This window comes from Equus caballus, chromosome 22 (genome assembly GCF_041296265.1).
Source record: "Equus caballus isolate H_3958 breed thoroughbred chromosome 22, TB-T2T, whole genome shotgun sequence".
NCBI lineage: Eukaryota > Metazoa > Chordata > Mammalia > Perissodactyla > Equidae > Equus > Equus caballus.
In genome coordinates this window covers 34981430-35001108 of record NC_091705.1, presented here as the reverse complement: position 1 = coordinate 35001108, position 19679 = coordinate 34981430, and the positions used below count along the sequence as shown (strand labels likewise).

At 49.2% G+C, this 19679-nt stretch overlaps 1 protein-coding gene across 2 annotated transcripts in view; it reads left to right on the top strand.

Moving 5' to 3' along the window:
- Positions 1-19679, top strand: part of RIMS4 (regulating synaptic membrane exocytosis 4) — a 126940-nt gene that overhangs the window by 92675 nt on the left and 14586 nt on the right. For both annotated transcript variants that reach the window (XM_023626620.2, XM_070247048.1), the window contains one exon: positions 12588-12726. In XM_023626620.2, the coding sequence (XP_023482388.1) occupies positions 12650-12726 (77 nt within the window). In that variant the 5' untranslated portion in view covers positions 12588-12649. The remainder of the gene's footprint in view (positions 1-12587; positions 12727-19679) is intronic.

The window sequence follows — 19679 nt, the reverse complement described above, 5'->3', positions numbered from 1 at the left end:
TACTCAGCTTGCCCCCAGTGCTGAGGGAATGGCTTCCTGAGGAAAGGCAGCCACTTGAGACTGTACGTTGTCTTCCTTCCAATGATTGCTGGGATGTAAGTCTTCCCATTCTGGCTGAAGTAGAGTAAATGACTTTCCCGACCATCCCTGCTGCGTATAGGCCCTCCCCTCGCCCAAATGTATTTACTTTGCTTTCAGAACTCTTTGTCCTCAGTTTACATTTTGGTTCCTCATTTTACCTTCTCCCTATGTGTTTTCCACTTGTCAGTATAACTTCGGCTGTAAACTCTCAGAAGGTAGCACTTGCATCTACAATAAAATCTTACAATTTTATTTGCAATTGTGTACCATCCAGCATTGAAATAATCTTACTTACAGTCCAGACCCTGCCTCTATTTCCGGTGTTGTATTAATTACTCTTCTCCTCAGTTCCCATAATACTCCATGTATATCTCTGCCCTTGAACCATACTGTGTTGTAATTATAACACCTTGTGTTATAATTGCCCCTGTACTCGTCTGTCTCCCAGTAGACTGGGAGTTTCAGCAAGGTCTGGGTTTAATTCATCTGTGTTATGCATCTCCCGCAAGGGCCCTGGCACTGAATAGGCTCTTAGTAAGAGTTTTGTTGAATGAGTGATAATTACTTATCTATGTGATCTCCCCTCCCCCACCACTAACTATAAGCTCCTTAAGGACAAGGACTGTGTCTTTTTAGAATCCCCAGGGCCAAGAAAAACCTGCATAGGAAATGAGCTCAGTAAGAGTATATTTCATTGGTTAAGTGAGAATACGTTTCATTCCAGGGGCAGAACACTTTAGAGTTACAGAGCACATTCATATCCATTACCCATTTGATCTTCTCCAACCTTCACTCTCCTATCTAGTGTTCTCAAATCCTTATCCCGTGCCCTTTGCCTCCCTTGCTCCCACCCATTTCATCTCTGTGTCTTCATGATCTCTCCCTCTTCCCACTTCAAATCCTCTTGCAAATAGGTCTGAGGAATTCACATACGCCCCAGTGTGAAGGAGCCTAAAGGGTAAATTACACTCTGGTCTACACTGAGCCAGGATCATGCTCCCAGCTAACAGCTTTGCCAACTTGGCCAGGTTCATTAACCTCTCTGAGTCAGCTTTCTCTGCTGCAAATGGAGACAATATTTACCTTCAATAGTAGTTGTGAGCATTAAATGAAGTAATGTTGAGCACCTGTCATAGGCTCTGGGCGCTCACTAAGTGGGAGTTCCTGTCTTTCTGTGGAAGGATGGAATCTGAGACATCAGCAAGCCTGTGGGAAGGGATTGTTTAAAAACAAACATAGGATTGGTTTCCCTTGTTCTGAGGTCTCCCCTCGCTGTGGGCTGCCACCTCCGCCCCAGGCGAGCCCAGGCCTCAGAGCCTGGTCAGCACCACGGACAGCGTCCCGTGCGTCTGGCTGTTTGGCTACTGTACTTAGCAGCATCTACGAAGCCTTCAACTGCACGTCACAACTTTATTTTATGTACCACCAAGAGATATAAAACGTGACAGAATTTAACTCTGACATGCCATTGGTTGTCATTCGTATCTTAATTTCAGAGATGTTGAAAAATATTTGTCTTAGAATCCGTGAAATAATGACAGTTTATGAGAGATGGTATCAGTGAGCCATTGACTACTGACCCTTGAAGAGGTTAATCATAATGGCCAGCATTCATCGAATGCCTACTGTGTTCCTGGTCTTTTTCACTCCTTCCTCTCCTGTCCTGGATGCTGTCTGCCATCTATGCATTCACTTAACAAATATTACATTTGGGGAATATAAATGTGAACCAGATAGACAGTAATCATGTTTCCCCACCATCCTTCTTCCCAAAATAGTCCAGTGCTGAGCCTCATTTCTTCAGAACATTGCTTCTTGCTGAAGGATAATCTAATGTGGTAACCTCTGCAGTCCACATCATGCTTAACCCATTTAAAAAATATTTCAACTGCACTTCCTGTGACCCAGCAATTTCACTCCCAGGTATGTGCTCAGGAAAAATGTGCACAAATGGCCAGCAAAAGGCGCATACAAGACTGTCTTTGGCATATCTATTTTGTAGTATTCCTAAATTGGAAACTACCCAAATGCTCATCAACAATGGAAAGGATGAAAATAATTTTGATATATTTACACAGTGTAATACAATAAAGCCGTGAGAATGAATGAACTGCAATGAAACAATCAACGTAGATGAAACTCACAAGCAACGTCGAGTGAAAGAAGCCAGACACGGAATAAGATATGCTAGATGATTCTATGCATATAAAATTACAAAACAGGCAAAACCAATCTGTGCTGTTAGAAGTCAGGATAATGCCACTCGTGAAGGCGGAGTAATTGCTGCTCATGAGGGGCTTCTGGGGACATTGGTAACGTTCTGTTTCTTGATCTGAGTGCTGGTTCTATAGATGACTGCACTTCATAATATTCATCAAGCTATATACTTAAAATTGTACACTATATAATTGTATACTGTTCTGTATGTATATTATACTTCAACAAATAGTTGTTTTTAAAAGCACTTTTCCCTCGAAGAAAAGAGAATGCTGAAAATTTCATATGCAGGATGATGGGTAAGACATTTAGGGGTAGCTGATCACATGAAATATTTGGAATTACCTGAATTATTCAGTGTGAATGGAATATAGAGCATATTAGGGAAAAGGGGAAGAAACGAGGCTGGAAATGTAGATTGGGACCAGATCAGAAAGGCAGTGGTGTTGAGGCTTTGGGGATTTATTCTGTAAGCAATGGGGTGCTGTTGAAGATTCTTAATCAAAGAGGTGACATATTCAGGATTGAGTTTTAGAAAGCTCTTGCGGGCCACGGAGTAGAGAACTGAAAGGAGATGATGCTTTGGTGCTGGGGACACCAGGTAAAGGAGAGGTTGACCACCTGACCAAGCATTCAAGGCACCTGAGATCTTCAGGCGCCAGCTAGACCTACCAAACCAGAATCCCCAGGAGAGGAACCCGGGGAATCTGTGTTTTAACTAAGTTCCCAACGTATTCCAAGCTGTCTGACTGGCACTGGCCTCCGAGCAGGTGTTTGGCAGCCTCTGAGTTAGTTGACTCTTGCAGAATCGGCAAGAGAAGGTGAGGGTGTGAGCCACGTCCGTGATCCTGGTGATGCAGAGCAGGCCTGAATTTGAGTTCCCAAAAGGAGGCATGGAGACACATTCTACTTAATGAGTTTACAAACATATGTCACTTACTACATAGCACTTACTATCTGCCCGGCCCTGTTCTAAGAACTTTTTTTTTTTTTTTTTTAACAAATATTAACTCGTTTAATCTTCATAAATCACTGTGAGGTACATCTATTAATTTTTCCACTTTTTTGAAGAGGGGGAAACTGAGACACAGAGTTTAAGTAACTCACCCAAGATCACGCTACTAATAAGTGACCAGGGCCAGCTTTACAACACAGGCTATCAGGCTCCATTTTCCATGCTTTTAACCCCTAGGTTGTGCTCCTCCTGAAGATGCTCCAGAAATATTGGTGAATGGCTGTTCACTGTGAAGAGGAGCTGAGAGGGTGGCAGTTAGGAAACCTGACGTTTAATACCAATATGGTCATTGACTCGTGCCCCTCTCTAGACTTCAGATGCCTCTCTACACAAGGAAGGCATTGGTCAGGATGACCCCTAAGTTCCTCCAAATGGGATCTTCTCTGGTTTTAAAGGAAGGCAGATTTTGACAGCTCTAGAGAGAAGAGGGAGAAGGAAAAGACCCCTCACATCAGGGATTGTGCTTCCTTGGCCTGTCCTGAGACACAGCCAGAGGCAACATCAGGGCTATGGAGGCCTGAGTGCCTCAATGTCAGCTCAGTTGTTGATTTTCAGATGAGTCTTAAGACCTGGGCAAGGGAGGCATGTGAGGCTGAAGTCACTGGGAATAGCTCGTCCGTGGAGAGGAAGAAGAGGCAGCAGCCTCCAGGTATTTATTCCAGAGGGACATGAAGGGCAGTGGCTATAGGACAGAGAAGCAGTGAGCCCCAGGGACCATGGGACTTCTCTCATCTTAGTTTAAAATGACCCCATGACCCAGAGCTCTTGTGTCTGGGGGCCTTCACAGGCTGTGACATGGACCTGGAGTGGGCCACTCTCAGAGATGACATTACTCTCTGGTCAGTGACATGGTTAGGGATTTTAGAGCCTGGGGACCTGGAGCAAGTCACATAACCTCTCTCAGCATTGGGTTCCTCATCTGGAAAACAAAGCTGTAAAGACGCACTTCAATAAAATGTCAAAGTGGAGAATAGATATGTTCCCTTCTTCCTCTCCCTCCCACCACCACATTCCTGGGGTCTCTAGTGGTTAAGAGTATAGGATCTGTTTTCACAAAGACCCACGTTTAAAACCCAGCTCTGTCTTGTCTGGTGTAAACGTGGGCAAATTTCTGAACTGCTCTGAGCCTGGTTCCTTTTGTTGAATTGGATAATAATACTTGACTCTCAGAGTTATGGTTAAATTATATATATATATATATATATATATATATATATGTAAAATAGTTGCTTGTTCAGGGTAAGTGCTAAAAATAATGGTATCTACTCTAATAATTTATCGTTATCATCACTTTATCATCCTATTCCTTACGAACACTTTTTGGGAGAAATTACATTAAACACATTCGTATTCAGGTATAAACAACTGAGTGAGATTTACTTGTTTTCTTTACTGGAAAATTTGCATTTTTCTTGGGGACACATCCTAAAAGTAAAGCCAATTCAGTCGAACACACTGTTAGTGGGATGGGTAATGGTGAGTGCTGTCCTAGGTGCTGAAGGGAAGTAAACGCAGAACGAGCTTCCACTGTAGACACTGACGTCAGCTAGGTTGACTGAAGACTGTATTTCGAGGTGTAGTGGGATAGATACCCCAATAGACGTGAAGATGAAGTGCCCCTGGGACTCGAGGAGTCTGATCAGGGAAGTCTTTGTGGAAGAGACAGTATTTGAATTCTGTGGTAGAGCTTAGTAAGTTTAGTTTAGCGCTTCATTAAAAACATGGTGATTGGAGTCATGAAGACCTGGCTTTGAGTTCCAGCTGTGCCATTAGTAGCTGTGTGTATCCTTGAAGTTACTTAACCTTCTTATTTGTCATTTCCTTCCCCTGTAAAATAGAGTAGTAGCTATCTCACAGTTTATTGTGAGAATTAAGTGAGATGATACCTATGTAAAACACTTGGCATAGTGTCTGGCACAGTGATAATAATAATAATATTAATAATAGTCATCTTTATTGAGTGCCTACTGTATGCCGCCACCCACCTAGGAATCCTGGAGATTAAATGTTATTATATTATGACATTATTTTATTCTTAGATTTAGTTATCACAACAGCCTGAAGAGTTTGGCAAGTGCCTGATAAATTATAGATGTTATTTAAAGCTTAACTCTGGAGGGTGGTTAGAATTTTGATAGGCAAGGTGAGGAAGGGAGGAAAGTAAAGGAGAGAAAACCAGGATGCAGAAGTAATTAAGGATGTACATAGAGCAATGAGGTGCCCACTGGGCTGGGGTATAGAGAATGTGGGGGAACCAGGAGCAGATGGGGTGGGAATCAGATAATGGTCTTGAATGCCTGAGTGCGAAGGTTGAACCTAATTTGGCAGGCAATGTGGAACCATTCTAAGGTTTTAAATAGAAATCATGGCATGATTGAAGCTGTGGTTTATTTATAGATTTATATTTTACCTTCATTTACATTATAGAATTAATACATTTAACTATAAAAAATTCAAAAGACATGGAAGCATACAAAAGAGAAGTAAAATCTTCCCGATGTGCTGGTTGGAGTGTAAATTGCACAACTACTTTGGGAAGTCATTTGATGGCAGTGTTGGCTAAAGCTGAGAAAATACCTGCCCTGTGACCCAGCAGTTCCACGCCTACGTTTATTTCCAAGAGACATGGGTACAAATGTTCACCAAAGGCCATGCACTAAAGTAATCCTAGCAACATATTCCTGATAGCCCCAAAATGGAAAAAAATCAAATTATTCCATCACAATTGTACTGAATAAGTACATTGTGGTATATTCATACAGTGGAATACTATTTAGTGGTGATAGTGAGCAGTCTACCACTGCACACAATAATATGGATGGATCTTATACTATCAGCATATTATGGAGAAGAAGCCAGGCCAAAAAAAAATGGCCATACTCTGTTTATAAAATTTAAAAACAGGCAAAACTAATATCTGGTGTTAGAGATCAGAATAATGGCTACCCTTGTGGAGTCGGTTAGAGACTGGAGGGCTGGGCACAAGTGGACTTTGAGGACCCTAGTAATGCTGTGTTTCTTCATCTGGGTGCTGATTACACGGGTGGATTTACTTTGTGAAAATTCGTCAAGCTATCCACTTGAGGTTTATACACTTTCTCTCTACTTAGATTTAAAAGCTACAAAAAATAATTTTTCACGTACTTCCTCTAACAGTCTTTCTCCCTTAGTTATTCTGCATTAACAGTTTGGTTCATATCCTCCCAGGTTTTTCTGTGCCTATGCATAAATATAAAGATAAAGCTATATAAAAACTATCTATAGCTTCATAGAAATGGCATTATGTTTTACATATGTCCTGCAACATGTTTTTTTAACTTAACAGTATGTTGAGGCAATCTTTCCATGTCACTGTATCTGTAGGTCTAGATAATTCTTTTTTTTTCTTTTTTTTTCTAACATCTGTTGCCAATCTTCCTCTTTTTGCTTGAGGAAGATTGTTGCTGACCTAACATCTGTGCCAATCTTCCTCTACTTTATGTGGGACGCTGCCACAGCATGGCTTGGCGAGCGGTGCTAGGTCCGCACCCAGGATCCAAACCTGCGAACCCCAGGCCACCAAAGCAGAGCGTGTGAACTTAACCACTGCGCCACCGGGCCGGGCCCTAGATAATTCTTTTGAACAGTTACACGGTATTTTGTTGTGGGAATGTGTCATTATTAAGCCAGTCCCCTGTTGATAGACAGTCAAGTCCAGCATTTCGTTGCTGTGAACATACTGTGGGGAACCTCTTCATGCGCATCTTTGTGTACTTTTATGACTATTTGTGTAGAATGAGTTAGTAGGAGTGGAATAGCTGGATCTGAAGTGGTAATTTAGGATAGTTAATCTGTTAATAGCTTGTTGGGTGAGTGGGTTGGAAGCCGGGAGACCGGTTAGGAGGCTGTTAAAATAGTTTAGACTTTTTAGAGGTAATTAGGGTGGTTGACTGTGAAAATGGACAAAAAGGGAGAGATATAAGAGATATTAAGGACAAGGACTATGAGACCTGGAATCTGATGAGAGAGGGGGAAAAAGTCAGAGAGGTCCTTGGGGGCTTCTGAGTCTGGGTGGCTGGGAAGATTGGGAGCATAAATCAGAACGAGTTGATTGGCAGAAGTGAGGCCAGGGATGGGTTTAGTTTTGGCCAGCTTGCATCCAAGGAGGCTGCTCATGTTCCAGGTGGTGATATCCAAAATGCAGTTGGAAGTATTGCCCTGGACAGAGTTCAGGGCCACAGACTGGGATCGAAGATTCATTTGCTTTGAGTGGTCCAGAGGTAGTGGGAGGGGGATGAAATCCACAGGGGAGAGGATCTAGAGAGAGAGAGCGAGCTTGAGGACTGAATGGGGGGAGCCTAACATATAGGGATGGGGCAGTGGTCAGACTAATGAGAGGAGATCCACTCGGCTCACTATCGAGGAAGTCCAAGAAGGAGGAATTTGAAGTGACTGTTGTTCAAAGGATGAAGTAGTCAGTAGCCTATGTTAGTCCCCCCCCCCCCCCCGCCACTGGCCCGCCAGTGGGTACTATCGTTACGTCTTGTGCTTGTTCCGCAGAGCACTTAACACACTTGTGATTAATCAGTGTGGTCATCTGTTTAATGTCCACCTCCTGCTCTGAACCATGAGCTCCATGGGGTCAGGGACCACACGCCTCTTGCTCTCTGTTCTATCCCCAGCATCAGTGTTTGGCACACAGTGGTGTTGGTACCCCAGGTTGTTACTGGCTCCTGGCAGGACTCCAGGTGTCCACACACCCTCTCCCCACTGCCCCCCTCAACACACATACTCCGCGCAAGTTGGGAGAGGAGGGACCTAGGACCCTGCAGGAGAAAATTCAAGCTGTGCAGATTGAGTTTCGGGTGCAGTGAGTGTGAGCGGGTAGCCAACAATAGGTCATCCAAACTCCATTTATTTGTACATCACAGGCCAGCCTCGAGGGCAGTCTCACAAGTGGTACCCAAAGTTTACAGGACTCAAACTCCAAGCATGTCCAGTGGAGCACTGGGACGGCCGTGGATGATGCGTTTGCTTCCCTTAGCCATCCCTGTGGGAGGCTGGCCCTACTCCATGCCTGCAGTCGTTATGCAGCAGCTCTTCTTACCACATTTCTTGGAGGGAATGGTGTTGCCATCGTGATGGGTGACTGTGCTTGTGTGTGAGCGAATGGAGGAATGTCTCTCTGTGCCTGTGGCTGTGTTTCTGAGTGAGCATGTGGTATGTGTCTCCAGATCTTTCTCTGTGTCTCTGGAACCAACCTGTGCAAAGAGTTTTGAACTTTGACTTCCTTAGGGTGCCATCTAGGCCAGGTGTCATAGGTCAGGTTTCCCCAAAAAGGACCCTGAGATGAGATTCCTGTGCAGGTGATGTATGAAGGAGAGGCCCCCCGCCCCCCCCCCCCCCCCCAGGAGACCGGTGACACAGGAAGCAAGCAGGGACATGCTGTCAGGCAGGTCTCATGGACGGCGGTTCAGCCCCTCCCATAGGGCTTCTGGGGAGCCCGGGTTCTGCCTCAGAGTTCTGACCTGAGAGTTCACTCTCCTGTTCCATTTAGGCTTAGACTAAGGGGGCCAGGGTCATAAATTCCCAGGCACTTCTGCCTCTGCCTATGTGGGGGCAAAGTGGGCTCGGTAGCTCAAAGGAAGACCTAAAGACACCAAGAGAAATGTTGGCAGGTAGTCACTTTCAGAAGCCAGTGTGGAGGGGCCTCACAAAAGTGGGAAGGAGGGAAATGAATGGGGATGTGGGTGGAGCATCACCCTTGTCCACTCTGTGCATCAGGCCGGGGTCTATTTCTGGGCCCCTATGGACCAGAAGCAGGGGCTGAAATTCCTCCCTGTCTCCCATCCGTGTGTTTTATCAGTGGAGACCAGCACTCAGAAGTGTGTCTAACATCTTCATGAGGGCTCCCCACTGAACAAGAAGGCACTCAATCAATGTTTGTTGAGTGAATGGAAGCACCGTGCTTCAGGAGTTGGGGACTGAGATGAGGCCCTTGTACGTGGTCACAGGCAGTCACTGGAAACTGGTTTGGTTCGCCGTGTGAACGGAATGGTGGGGTGGAAGGCACACTTCAAGAGAGGAGACTGCATGCTGGTGACCTGAAGGCCAGAGGCTGCTCTCTGAAGGAGTTTGTTGGTCGAAGAGGGTGGTGAGCAGGCTTGAGGAGGAGTGGAAAGAGCCAGCAGACAAGAGGAGGTAGATTCAAGGCCCAGAAAGGACACATGGAGGGAGGAGGTCCCAGCAAGGGTGGGAAGAGGTAGGATGGAGAGAACAGATGGTGGGTCAACCTTGGCCAGGAGAAGGATCACCCCTTCCTCTCTGAGGAGCGGAAAGTTGAGAGGCAGGTTTAAAGGTCTGAGGATGGTGGAATTTGGAAATGAGAAACAGCGTGTCACAGAGACATATCTTTTCAGCCAGTGGGAGAGAAAGGTCATCTGTTGGGATGGATGGGGTTCTGGAATGGGGAGTAGGAGAGCACTGGGACAGTCACTTTGAGGACTGTGACTGAGTCGGCAAGAATGACAAGACGAAGGGTTGGATGGCTGAGGTCAGATGGTGGACCTTGTCAATGCGGTTGGGTACAACTGTGATCCCCAGACTGGGGACTCTTGAGGTAGAGAGGGTGGCATGTTGGGGAACATGCAAGACAGTTGGTGTGGGCTGATTTGGGGTGCATTGGGAGGTCTTTCTCTGCAGTGGCTGTGGCTGCTTTTGTTTAGCACCTACTGTGTGCCAGGCTGTGGTAAATGTTCTCTCGTTTAGCCCACTCAACAGCGAGTGCTACCCGGCCTGCCCGAGTCTCAGCTAGTGGGGCAGGGCTGTTCTGAGGCCCAAGTCGTAGGATACTGCATGTGAAATGCTCCGGGGCTGCAGAATGCCACGCAGACGTGAAGCACACCTCTCCACACCTCCTCCTCAGCCCCCGTGGAGACTGAGCTGTTTGTCATGCTTTTTGGTCCTCCCCCTTCCAGGAGAAATGTGTCAGACCCTGGTGGGTGGAGACGAGCCAGTGTGGGGCTCCAGAACAGGGCTCACGGGGAGGTAAAAAGCCCAGGCAGGTATCTGCAGCCTGCCTGCGTGGTGCCAGGTCATGGGTCCGTATCCCCAGTTGAGGGGGGTGTTTGTCCCTGGATGGGTGACTGTGCTTGTGTGTGAGCGAATGGAGGAACGTCTCTCTGTGCCTGTGGCTGTGTTTCTGAGTGAGCATGTGGTATGTGTCTCTGGATCTTTCTCTATGTCTCTGGATCTGCTGTACACAGAGAAACATAGAAATGGTTAGGAGGGGCGGTTGCTGATACAAATTAGGGAAAGAACAAATGATGAATGAAGGGAATCACAGACCCAGGGACACACATGTCCCCCCACGTGTTCAGAAACACCCAGGGTGGCACACACAGAGAAATGTACAGTGTCAGTTTCTCTCTGTGCTTTCTTGAGTGGGTTGGCATATACTTCTTACAGAGGTGTGTGTGGGTGTCTGGCACACCCACAGATACATATACCCATTTAGCCTCAGAAACACAGAATGATAGGTATTTGGAGACCCATGGAAACACAAATATCGATCCTCAGGCATACATTAACACACTCTGTGTCTTTGCACATAGATTCCTCTGTGTGTGTGTGTTACTGTGTGTTTTTCTGAGTGTGTGGGCATCTGAGTGTCTGAATAACACAGATACGTGTGGGAGAGAAACTTGTGGGCACACACTGAGAAACACACACGGAGCATCTGTATCTCTGCGTGTGTGTGTATGTGTGTGTGTGTGTGTCTTAAAGTCAGGGAATTGTTGAGCCAGGAGGAGGCCTGTCTCCTGGCATGCAGACCCAGCTCCCCCTTGCCGAGCAGGGTTATGATGGTGCTGCTTTCTCCTGGTAGGTCACTCAGCAAGCACCGAGGAAGCCCCAGAGGTGTACTAGCTCATCTCAGACTTTGTGGGGATGTGGGGAAGATCCCAGTAAAGATCTACCCCCTCCCCTAGCAAACCCACAGTCCCTACAGGGTGGTGGGAGGTGGAACGCTTACCTTGATCACCAGGCTGTGGAGTAGGGAGTAAAAAGACCCTCCTGGGGTCACATCCTGGCTCTGCCACCACTTGGCTGTATGGGCATGGACGAGTCACTTAACCTCTGTGCCTTGTGTCCTCGGTGCTAAGGCGGGATGAGCAGGCGCATCCCCCTCCTGGGCGGTTGGGGATTAGGACCGCTCTCAGGCAGACACTCGCTCATCAGCTGTTATTAATGGAGCACCTGCAGTGGCTGAACACTGCCTTGGTCCTGGGGCTTCAACAGTCAACAAGACAAGTTCTGTGTCTATGTGGAGGAAGCTAGTCAGTAAACCAACAGTGTACAACATCAGGGGTGGTGAGTGTTAGGAAGAAAGCCAAGCAGGGTGATAGGGCAGAGAGGGGCAGGGGGCAAGAGGGGCCGGAGAATGCAAGGAGGGTCTCGGATAAGATGACGTTCGATCGAGGTGGACGGGAAGGAGTGAGCTACTAGCAGGAAAGAGGATGTTCAAGGGGAGGGACTAGCAAGGACAGAGGGCCATTGTCCTCATAATAAGCCTGTCATTCTCCCATTTTACAATTGAAGAAATGGAGGCACAGAGAGGCTGAGTAATTTGCCCAAAATCTCACAGCCAGTGAGGAAGAGATCCAGAATTTAAAGCCGGGCAGTCTGGATTCTGAGCTAATGATCTAAATCTGTGGTCCTCCGTCAGGGGTGATTTTTGCCCCCCAGGGGATATTTGGCTATGTCTGGAGACGTTTTTGATTACCACGACAACTGGAGGGTGCTGCTATGGCATCTAGTAGGTCGAGGCCAGGGATACTGTTAGACCTACAATGCGCAGGGCACCCCTGACAACAATATCCTGGACAAACTGCCAGTTGTGCTGAGGTGGAGAAACCCTGGTCTAAATCCATGCAAAGCCTTTGACAGAGTATGACAGTAGTAGGGGCTCCACGAATGGTACCTGGAGAGGAGGAGGAGAAGGGACTTGGAGAAGGTTGCAGGGGAGAAGTGAGTTCAAGGGAGAGAAAAAGGACATGGCAGTGAATCCGTCAACAGGACTCGTGATACTGCTTGTTGGGTGGGTGTGAAGGGCAGGGCTGCCCCAGGGAGGGCACGTGCAGGTGAGGCTGGTGCCAGGAGGAGGTTGATGGACGAGGGGTGGGGGCCAACGGTGGGCAGCCACCAGCCACTGCAACACTAACCAGACGGCTTGCCTCTCTGTCCCCTCCCACCCCATGTCTCTCTCCCCATCTCTCTTGGCCTCTCTGCCCAGAAGGGGACAGCCGGAGGCTGAAGGGGGCCATCCAGAGGAGCACGGAGACGGGCCTGGCGGTGGAGATGCCCAGCCGGACGCTGCGCCAGGCCAGCCACGAGTCCATCGAGGACAGCATGAACAGCTACGGCTCGGAGGGCAAGTGAGTGTGGGGCCCGGTCCTGCCCACCAGCCCTCTTCACTCTCACAGTCTCTGGTGTGGGCAGGAGGGACTGAGCACTGCCCTCCCGGGGCTCTGGGGCAGCCTCAGGCTGGTAGGGGCATTGACTCAGCGCTCCTGGGTCGTCCCCATCTTCAGAAGGGGGTGATGAAGAAAGGAAGCTCCGAGGGAGAGCGAGTAGAGCACAGACTGTGGTGCCCGACTGCTAGATTTGAATCCTGGCTCCTCACCACTGGCTGTGTGATCCTGGGCAAGTCATCTCTCTGTGCCTCAGTTTCCTCATCTGTAAAATGAGGATAATAGTACCAACCTCCCAGGGGTGTTATGAGGATTAAATGGGTTGATATTCATAAAGAGCACAGGACAGAGGTTGGCAGCTAAGGGCCCGGGATCAGTGTCCGTAAATATAGAAGGGGGTCAAGAGGACCTTTATTTTGGTCACTATTCTCTCTTCTTTACTTTTTTAGTTTCTTAAATCCCAACTGGTTTTTAAAAATATATACTGCTGATTGATAAGGAATTTCACATACATCAAGTCATAACACACTGGTCTGACTGGCTCCTCGCCAGTGTGTCTCGCCTCTGGCCATGCATCAGAGCCACTGGGAGCTCATTACAAACGCAGATCGTAGGGCTCCGAGTCCAAGCTGCTGAATCAGCGTTTCTGGGAGGGGCGTCCAGCAGCTCCACTTTTGAAAAGCTCTCTGGGAGAAAGAAGACCAGTCCAGACGGGGGGTTCTCACCTTTGGAGCAATTTTGCACCCCTTTTAGAATTTTGGGAAAGCTTTGGGCCTGCTGTCCCCTGACAAGTACATGCATGGGCACCCTAAAATACACACACTCATTCTCACACGCACAGTCACACAAACACACTCTTCTCATAGTGGTAGGGTGTTCCCAGATTTCCCTAAAACCCATCCATGGATCGCTGGCAAAGAAGCTTTGATCCAAAGCATCTTCCTTATTGTGCAGATGACCAGGGCACTCAGAGAGGTTGAAGAGTTGCCCTGGATCACACAGCATGTTAATAGGTCGGGAATCCAGGAGTCCTGACTCTCAGCTGGGGCTTGTTCCATGAGACCACATGGCTTCATTGTATGAGATATCCTCAGCCAGAGAGAGATGGGGTATCAGGATCCTTGTCGAGCACGTGAGGAGATGGGCTTGGAAAAGTTAGATGCCGTGCCGTCCAGTACAGTAGACCCTAGACACATGTGGCTATTTAAATGTAAATTAATTAAAATTAAATTAAATATTCTGTTCCTCTGTCGCACTAGCCATATTTCAAGTGCTCAGTAGCAACACGTGTCCCTTGGCAACCAGATCGGACAGTGCAGAAGTGGAACTTTTCCATCATTGCAGAAAGTTCCATTAGACAGGGCAGATACCCGGCCAAGCCACTGAGGGCCGGGGCTGGGGCTCAGCCACCAGCTTCTCCTCCCCTCCCACTTCTGGCTGCTTTGTGGCTGGGGGCTTCTGTTGGCTGAAAGCCTTCACACCCCCAGCCCCCCCAAAACTGGGCCTCTCCGGCCTCTCTGAATGGCCTTGCCTTGGCAGATGCTGCTGCTCCACCCACCTCCTAGGAAGAATTTCCGGAGGGCGAGAAGAGGAGGAGGACAGGCGGAAGGGAGAGGAGGAGGAGGAGGAGGAAGGGAACAAGTTTTTCTTCAACCTGAGAAACTTGGCAAGGCAGCAAACCTTAGAGGAAGATATGCCAGGCATCTGGGTGGCAGTGGGTCCCTGCTGAGTTTCAGGAGGTCAGGAGGTTTGAGTCCTAGTCCTGACTCTGCCACTGATCCCCTGGGTGGCCTTGGGCATGTCCCTTGGTCTCTTCAGCTTCAAGAGGCTGGTAAACATCCCGCCTGTTGGCCTCATAGGCAGGTCAGAGGACTAGGTCACAGAGAGGGCACCGTGGTGCCATGAGCAGCAGCAGGCTCCTGACCTGTCTTAAAGAAGAGCAGGTGAAGGCTCAGGGGGGCCACATGGCTTGTCTGAGGGGAGCAGCATAGGAGAGTGTTGTGACAGGGAATGAGATTATGCCTGCACATGACAGGTGCTTGGACGGCGGCTCCTGTCATCATCTGCTGTAATGTGCTTTAAGGGACCAGAGCGTCTGATTCCATTACAGAGAGGCTCCAAGCCAGAGCTTTGGAGTCAGACAATCCTGGTTTGTGCCTTGTTTCTGCTTCTTAGTAGCTGTGTGACTTTGGGCAAGTTACTTTACCTCTCTGAGCCCAGTTTCTTCCTCTATAGAAAGGGGACAGTAATAATACAGACCGCTAATAGAGTCATTGTGAGGATTATAGGAGTTAATATCTGCAAAAGCACTTAGAACCGTGACTGGCATATAGCATGCATTATTATTATTAGTTGTGACTACTGTCGTTTGTTGATTCAGCCACTGTTTGTTGGGTAGTTTGCATATTGTGGGCAGTCGCATCCTGACGGATACAGGGAGGCACCATGTATGCAATCATGTCTATAAAGTGCATAGCACAGAGCAAGCATGGGATCAATGTGGGCTGTGATGATTATGATTATAAAAAGGTTTGGGGTGGGTGTCTTGGGCCCAACTGAGGAAGTATCAGGTGGGTTGGAGGCTGCTGTGTCCAGCAGAGGGGAGGGTCTTGGTGGAGCCCAGCCCGCTGCTACTACTCCACCCAGCACCTGGGAGAGGAAGGGATGTAGAAAGGACAGGTGGGGACATTGAGCTGTGATCGGGCTTCTTGTTCTGGAGGTATTTTGGGCACTGGTGGGACCCAGATGCCAGGCTCTGAAACAGGAGGGGGTGTGACCGTCCTCCCCCTGGGCTCCTGCCAGCCCAGCTGAGGCTCACAGGGAGCCAGCCCCCGCGAGCCTGCAGCCCCTGGCGCTGCTGGGTCTGCCTGAGCACTGGAGCTCCGGCATGTGTGTTCCTGCAAGCGGTCACGGGGTTTTCCTTTCAGCAATTGTGATCGAGCACCTGCCGTGTGCCAGACACTGGGCTGAGCCCTCAGAGACCCTGTCTTCCTCTGACCTGGCAGTTAGGTGAGAGCTGCAAAGGACAGGCATAGAGAACTTTGGAAATGCTGCACCCTAACCAGGTCTCGGGGCTGGGGAAGGCCCTGTGGGGTGGGCTGTTCTGTCAGTGGAGATCCTTGGGCTCCAGATTACACAATACTGCCTAACAACCACCTCAGCACTCGCTGTTCAAAGTATGGTCCACAGTCCAGCAGCATCGGCATCCCTGGGAGGCTTGTTAGAAATGCAGCATCTCAGACCAACCCGCACCCCCCAGACCCACGTAATCAGAGTCTGCATTTTAACAAGATGCCCCAGTGGTTCGTGTGCACGTTAGGGTTGAGAAGCCCTGACTTAACGGTGATAACGTTCCAGAGGCAACAGTCACAGAGCACTAGCCGCGTGCAGGCCCTGTGCTGACGGCTTTTACGTGTATCGACTCATTCAGTTCTCGTGACAACCTGATGACACCGGCACTGTTAATGTCCCCATTCTACAGACGAGGAAACGGAAGCCAAGAGAGGTGAATTAACTTACCCAAGGTCACAAAGCCAGTAAGTGGCTTCAGGTGCCCGGATTCAAATCCAGGCATTTGGAGTCTGCCCTTCACCGTTACACTCGACTCCTGCCCTCATCTAATGGCTGCGTCTGTCAAGATTTCTGGAGACGGACGCTTCCAGGATGGTTTGGTGGCTGGATGATACTATGAAAGACTCGAATCCCTCCATCTTTTACCTCCTCAGGCCTGAGCATGTTGGACCAATTGCGGTTTATCCCCGGAGCTGGGGAAGGGCTTTCTTTCGCCAGGGCCCTTTCTGCCTGATTGAAAGTTGGGGTTCTACATGCAAAGGATGGAAAGGGACAACTGTGGGTTGGCAGGCCCATCTCCCCCAGAGAGCAGGGATTCCAGCCCCCGAGAAAGGACCACAAGAACAGCTCCTCTCCGGACCTCCCTGCACGCTGAGATTCTCCCTGTGGCCGTCTGCTTCGTCTGGGTTCCCCAGAGCCAGGCCCGAGACGCGATTTGAGTGCAAGCAGTTCGCTTTGGGAGGTGATTCCCAAAAAACGGGACAGAGGCGCACATGAGAGAAACGGGGTGGGGAGGCCTCCAATGCCGTGTGCTTTAAGAAGCCAGCCGCCACTGTGGGCAGCCAGAGCCTAGTCCTCAGGGGCCTCTGGGAGCCAGTGTGGAACATGCGCCTGCATCGTCACCCAGGAGGTGAGGGAGCTGAAGTCCTTATACTCCGACTCTCATCAGTTACTGGTTGATGCTGCTCCCGATTAACTCTCCTGCCCTTCCTGTGGCACTGTGGGCCCCGGGCCCAGAGAGATGTGGGCAAAGGAACACAGGTACTGGCAGTTAGACGTCAGGGAGCACTGACGTGGGGAGGGTCGGGATGTGGGGGTGGGGGCAGCAGAGCCTGCTACCTGGGAGAGGGCACAGCTCCACCATCTCCCGGCCGCCCAAACCAGAAACCCAGGGTTCTTCTCAACGGCTCCCCATACTCCACATCTAATCCATGACTAAGTTCTACCATTTCACCCCTAGTTGTCTGACTCCATCCATTGCTCTCCATCCCCGCCCCCGGGTGAGGCCACTCATCACTCTTGCCTGGATGCCTGCGAGTCTCTTTTTTGGTCTAAACTCCATAGTCTGTCACTCCGCACTTATTTCCTCTGACTTCTGCCAGCCTCTCTCAGTCCCCAGCCATGTGGCCCCCACTCCACCACCCTGAACCTCTACACTCCCCTCCGTCTCCCCTCCAGGTCTTTGCGTATGTTGCTCCGTCCACCTGGCACTGCCTCTCCTACCCTACGCCCTCTCCACTCTCTGACTCATTCCTCCTCCAGGTCTCAGCTAAGAACCAGCACGTAAGCTTTATGTCATGTGCCAACTCCATTTAATTGATAGTGGCTGCCTGGAGTGCTGTGTTGAGAAGGATTCTGGAGCCCAGTCCAGGCTTGGCAGGAGTATTGAGGTTGATTAGCAATGTCTGCTGTGGGCGTGGACGGGAGAAGTGGAACGGTGTGGTCTACCTTTCCTCTGACTGTAACAGCAGCTTCCACAGCCCTTTCTTCCCCCACCGCAGCACCCATCACTCTGTCCTAATTGTCACATGTGTGTCTGTCTGTCCCACTGGACACTGAGTTCGATGCCTGCCCGGCACAGGGCCTGGCCCACGGGTGATACTCTGCAAATTTTGATGAATAATGGGCAGGCGCTGTGAACGAAAGCATGCACACGTTCCCCTCCTTCCCGCCCCGCCCCAGGCTCCCCATCACACAGAATCTGGGGCCCCAGCATCCTCTCTGTAAACCTTCAGCTCTCAAAGCCGGCTCCCAGCACCCCTCCTGCTCCTTCCCTCCGCCCCTCGTTGTCCTGATGTGTCTGGGTCATGGGCATTCAGCTCCCTGAGTGTCTGGGTCACTGTGCCCACAGCCCTGGAAGGCAGAGTGTGAGCCGATGGCAGGGACGCGCCCGGGCTCAGGGTCTTGTTCCTGCTAAGGCTGTTTCCCTATTCACCAAAGGCCCAGGAAGCTGGGCAGAATCCCCTCTCTCCCCCACCCCTGCTATTAGCAGAGCCATCGTGCCAGAAGGACAAACCAGGACGGATGTAGCCGTGGGCTGGAGAAGGAAATTTGTTTGGTTTTGTTTTATAAGCATTAGTGTTTGTTGAGCATTTGACTCTGCCAGATTCTAAGAAGTTTATCTCATTTTATACTTACAACAGCTCCGAGGGTTATCCGATCGTCATTTATTCCTCCTTCAGCAAAAAGGAAACCCAGGCTCCAAGAGGTGAAGGATGTCTTTACAATCAGTGAGCGGTGGAGCCAGGATTCCAATCCAGGCCTGCCTCACCCCAAAACGTGGACTGCACTCCCTGTGCTCAGCTATGGGCAAGGCTAAGGTCCCCTCAGGGGCCTTAGACACAGCACAGCAGAGTGGTTAAGAAATGAGCTCGGGAACCAGACTCCTAGGTCTCAAGTCCCGGGTCTGCCGCTTACTAACAGCGTGATCTTGGTTGGGTTATTTAACATTTCTGTATCTTAGTTTCCCCTTCTGTAAAGTGGGTATTATATCTTAAGTACCTAGCTTTTATTGATAACCTAGTACTATTAGCGCTTGACTCATGGCAAAGTTTTGATAAATAAAAATAAATCCCTAGCTTCATGGCCATGAACCACACTCTCAGGGCGGGGGCAGGGGCGCTGGGGGGCGGAGCTGGAAATGTCTTGAATGCTTGAGAAGCTGGAGCCAGGATTGTGTGATGCCACGTATCCTGGCATACAATCAATTCCGCTACAATGCTTGTTTCGAAAACATAGATTTGTTCCAACACGATTAAAGTATCAGGGAATAACTTGAGCATAACACGGATTTCACCTTTGCTCAGGTGTGATTTCATCCACGAGACACACTAGTGAAGGCAGAAAATTGCACCCACATAGGAATACACAAGACACCCACACCTCGGACCTCTACCTGCTCCGTCAGCCTGTGCGTGTTCTGAGCCACACCCATGCACCCCTGGCGTTCGAACTTCCCCTCCCGTTTCTGAAAGCCTCCTTCACCCCTTTGCAGGATTTGCAGTAGAGTTAAGGCTGCAGGCCTTCTGACACCCACTTCCACAAGCAAGCTCAGGCCATCTTCAAGGTAAAGCGCCGTATTAACTGTCATATTTCTGCATTTCCTAACCAGTTAACATGTCTACGACGGCGCTACCATTTTTATCATGTCCCTGTCTTTCCCTTTGTTTTTGATGTGACACTGACATAGCTGAGCACAGGGACGTGCAGTCCACGTTTTGGGGTGAGGCATGCCTGGATTGGAGTCCTGGCTCCACCGCTCACTGATTGTAAAGACATCCTTCAGCTCTTGGAGCCTGGGTTTCCTTTTTGCTGAAGGAGGAATAAATAGGGGGTGTTGCGCCCCT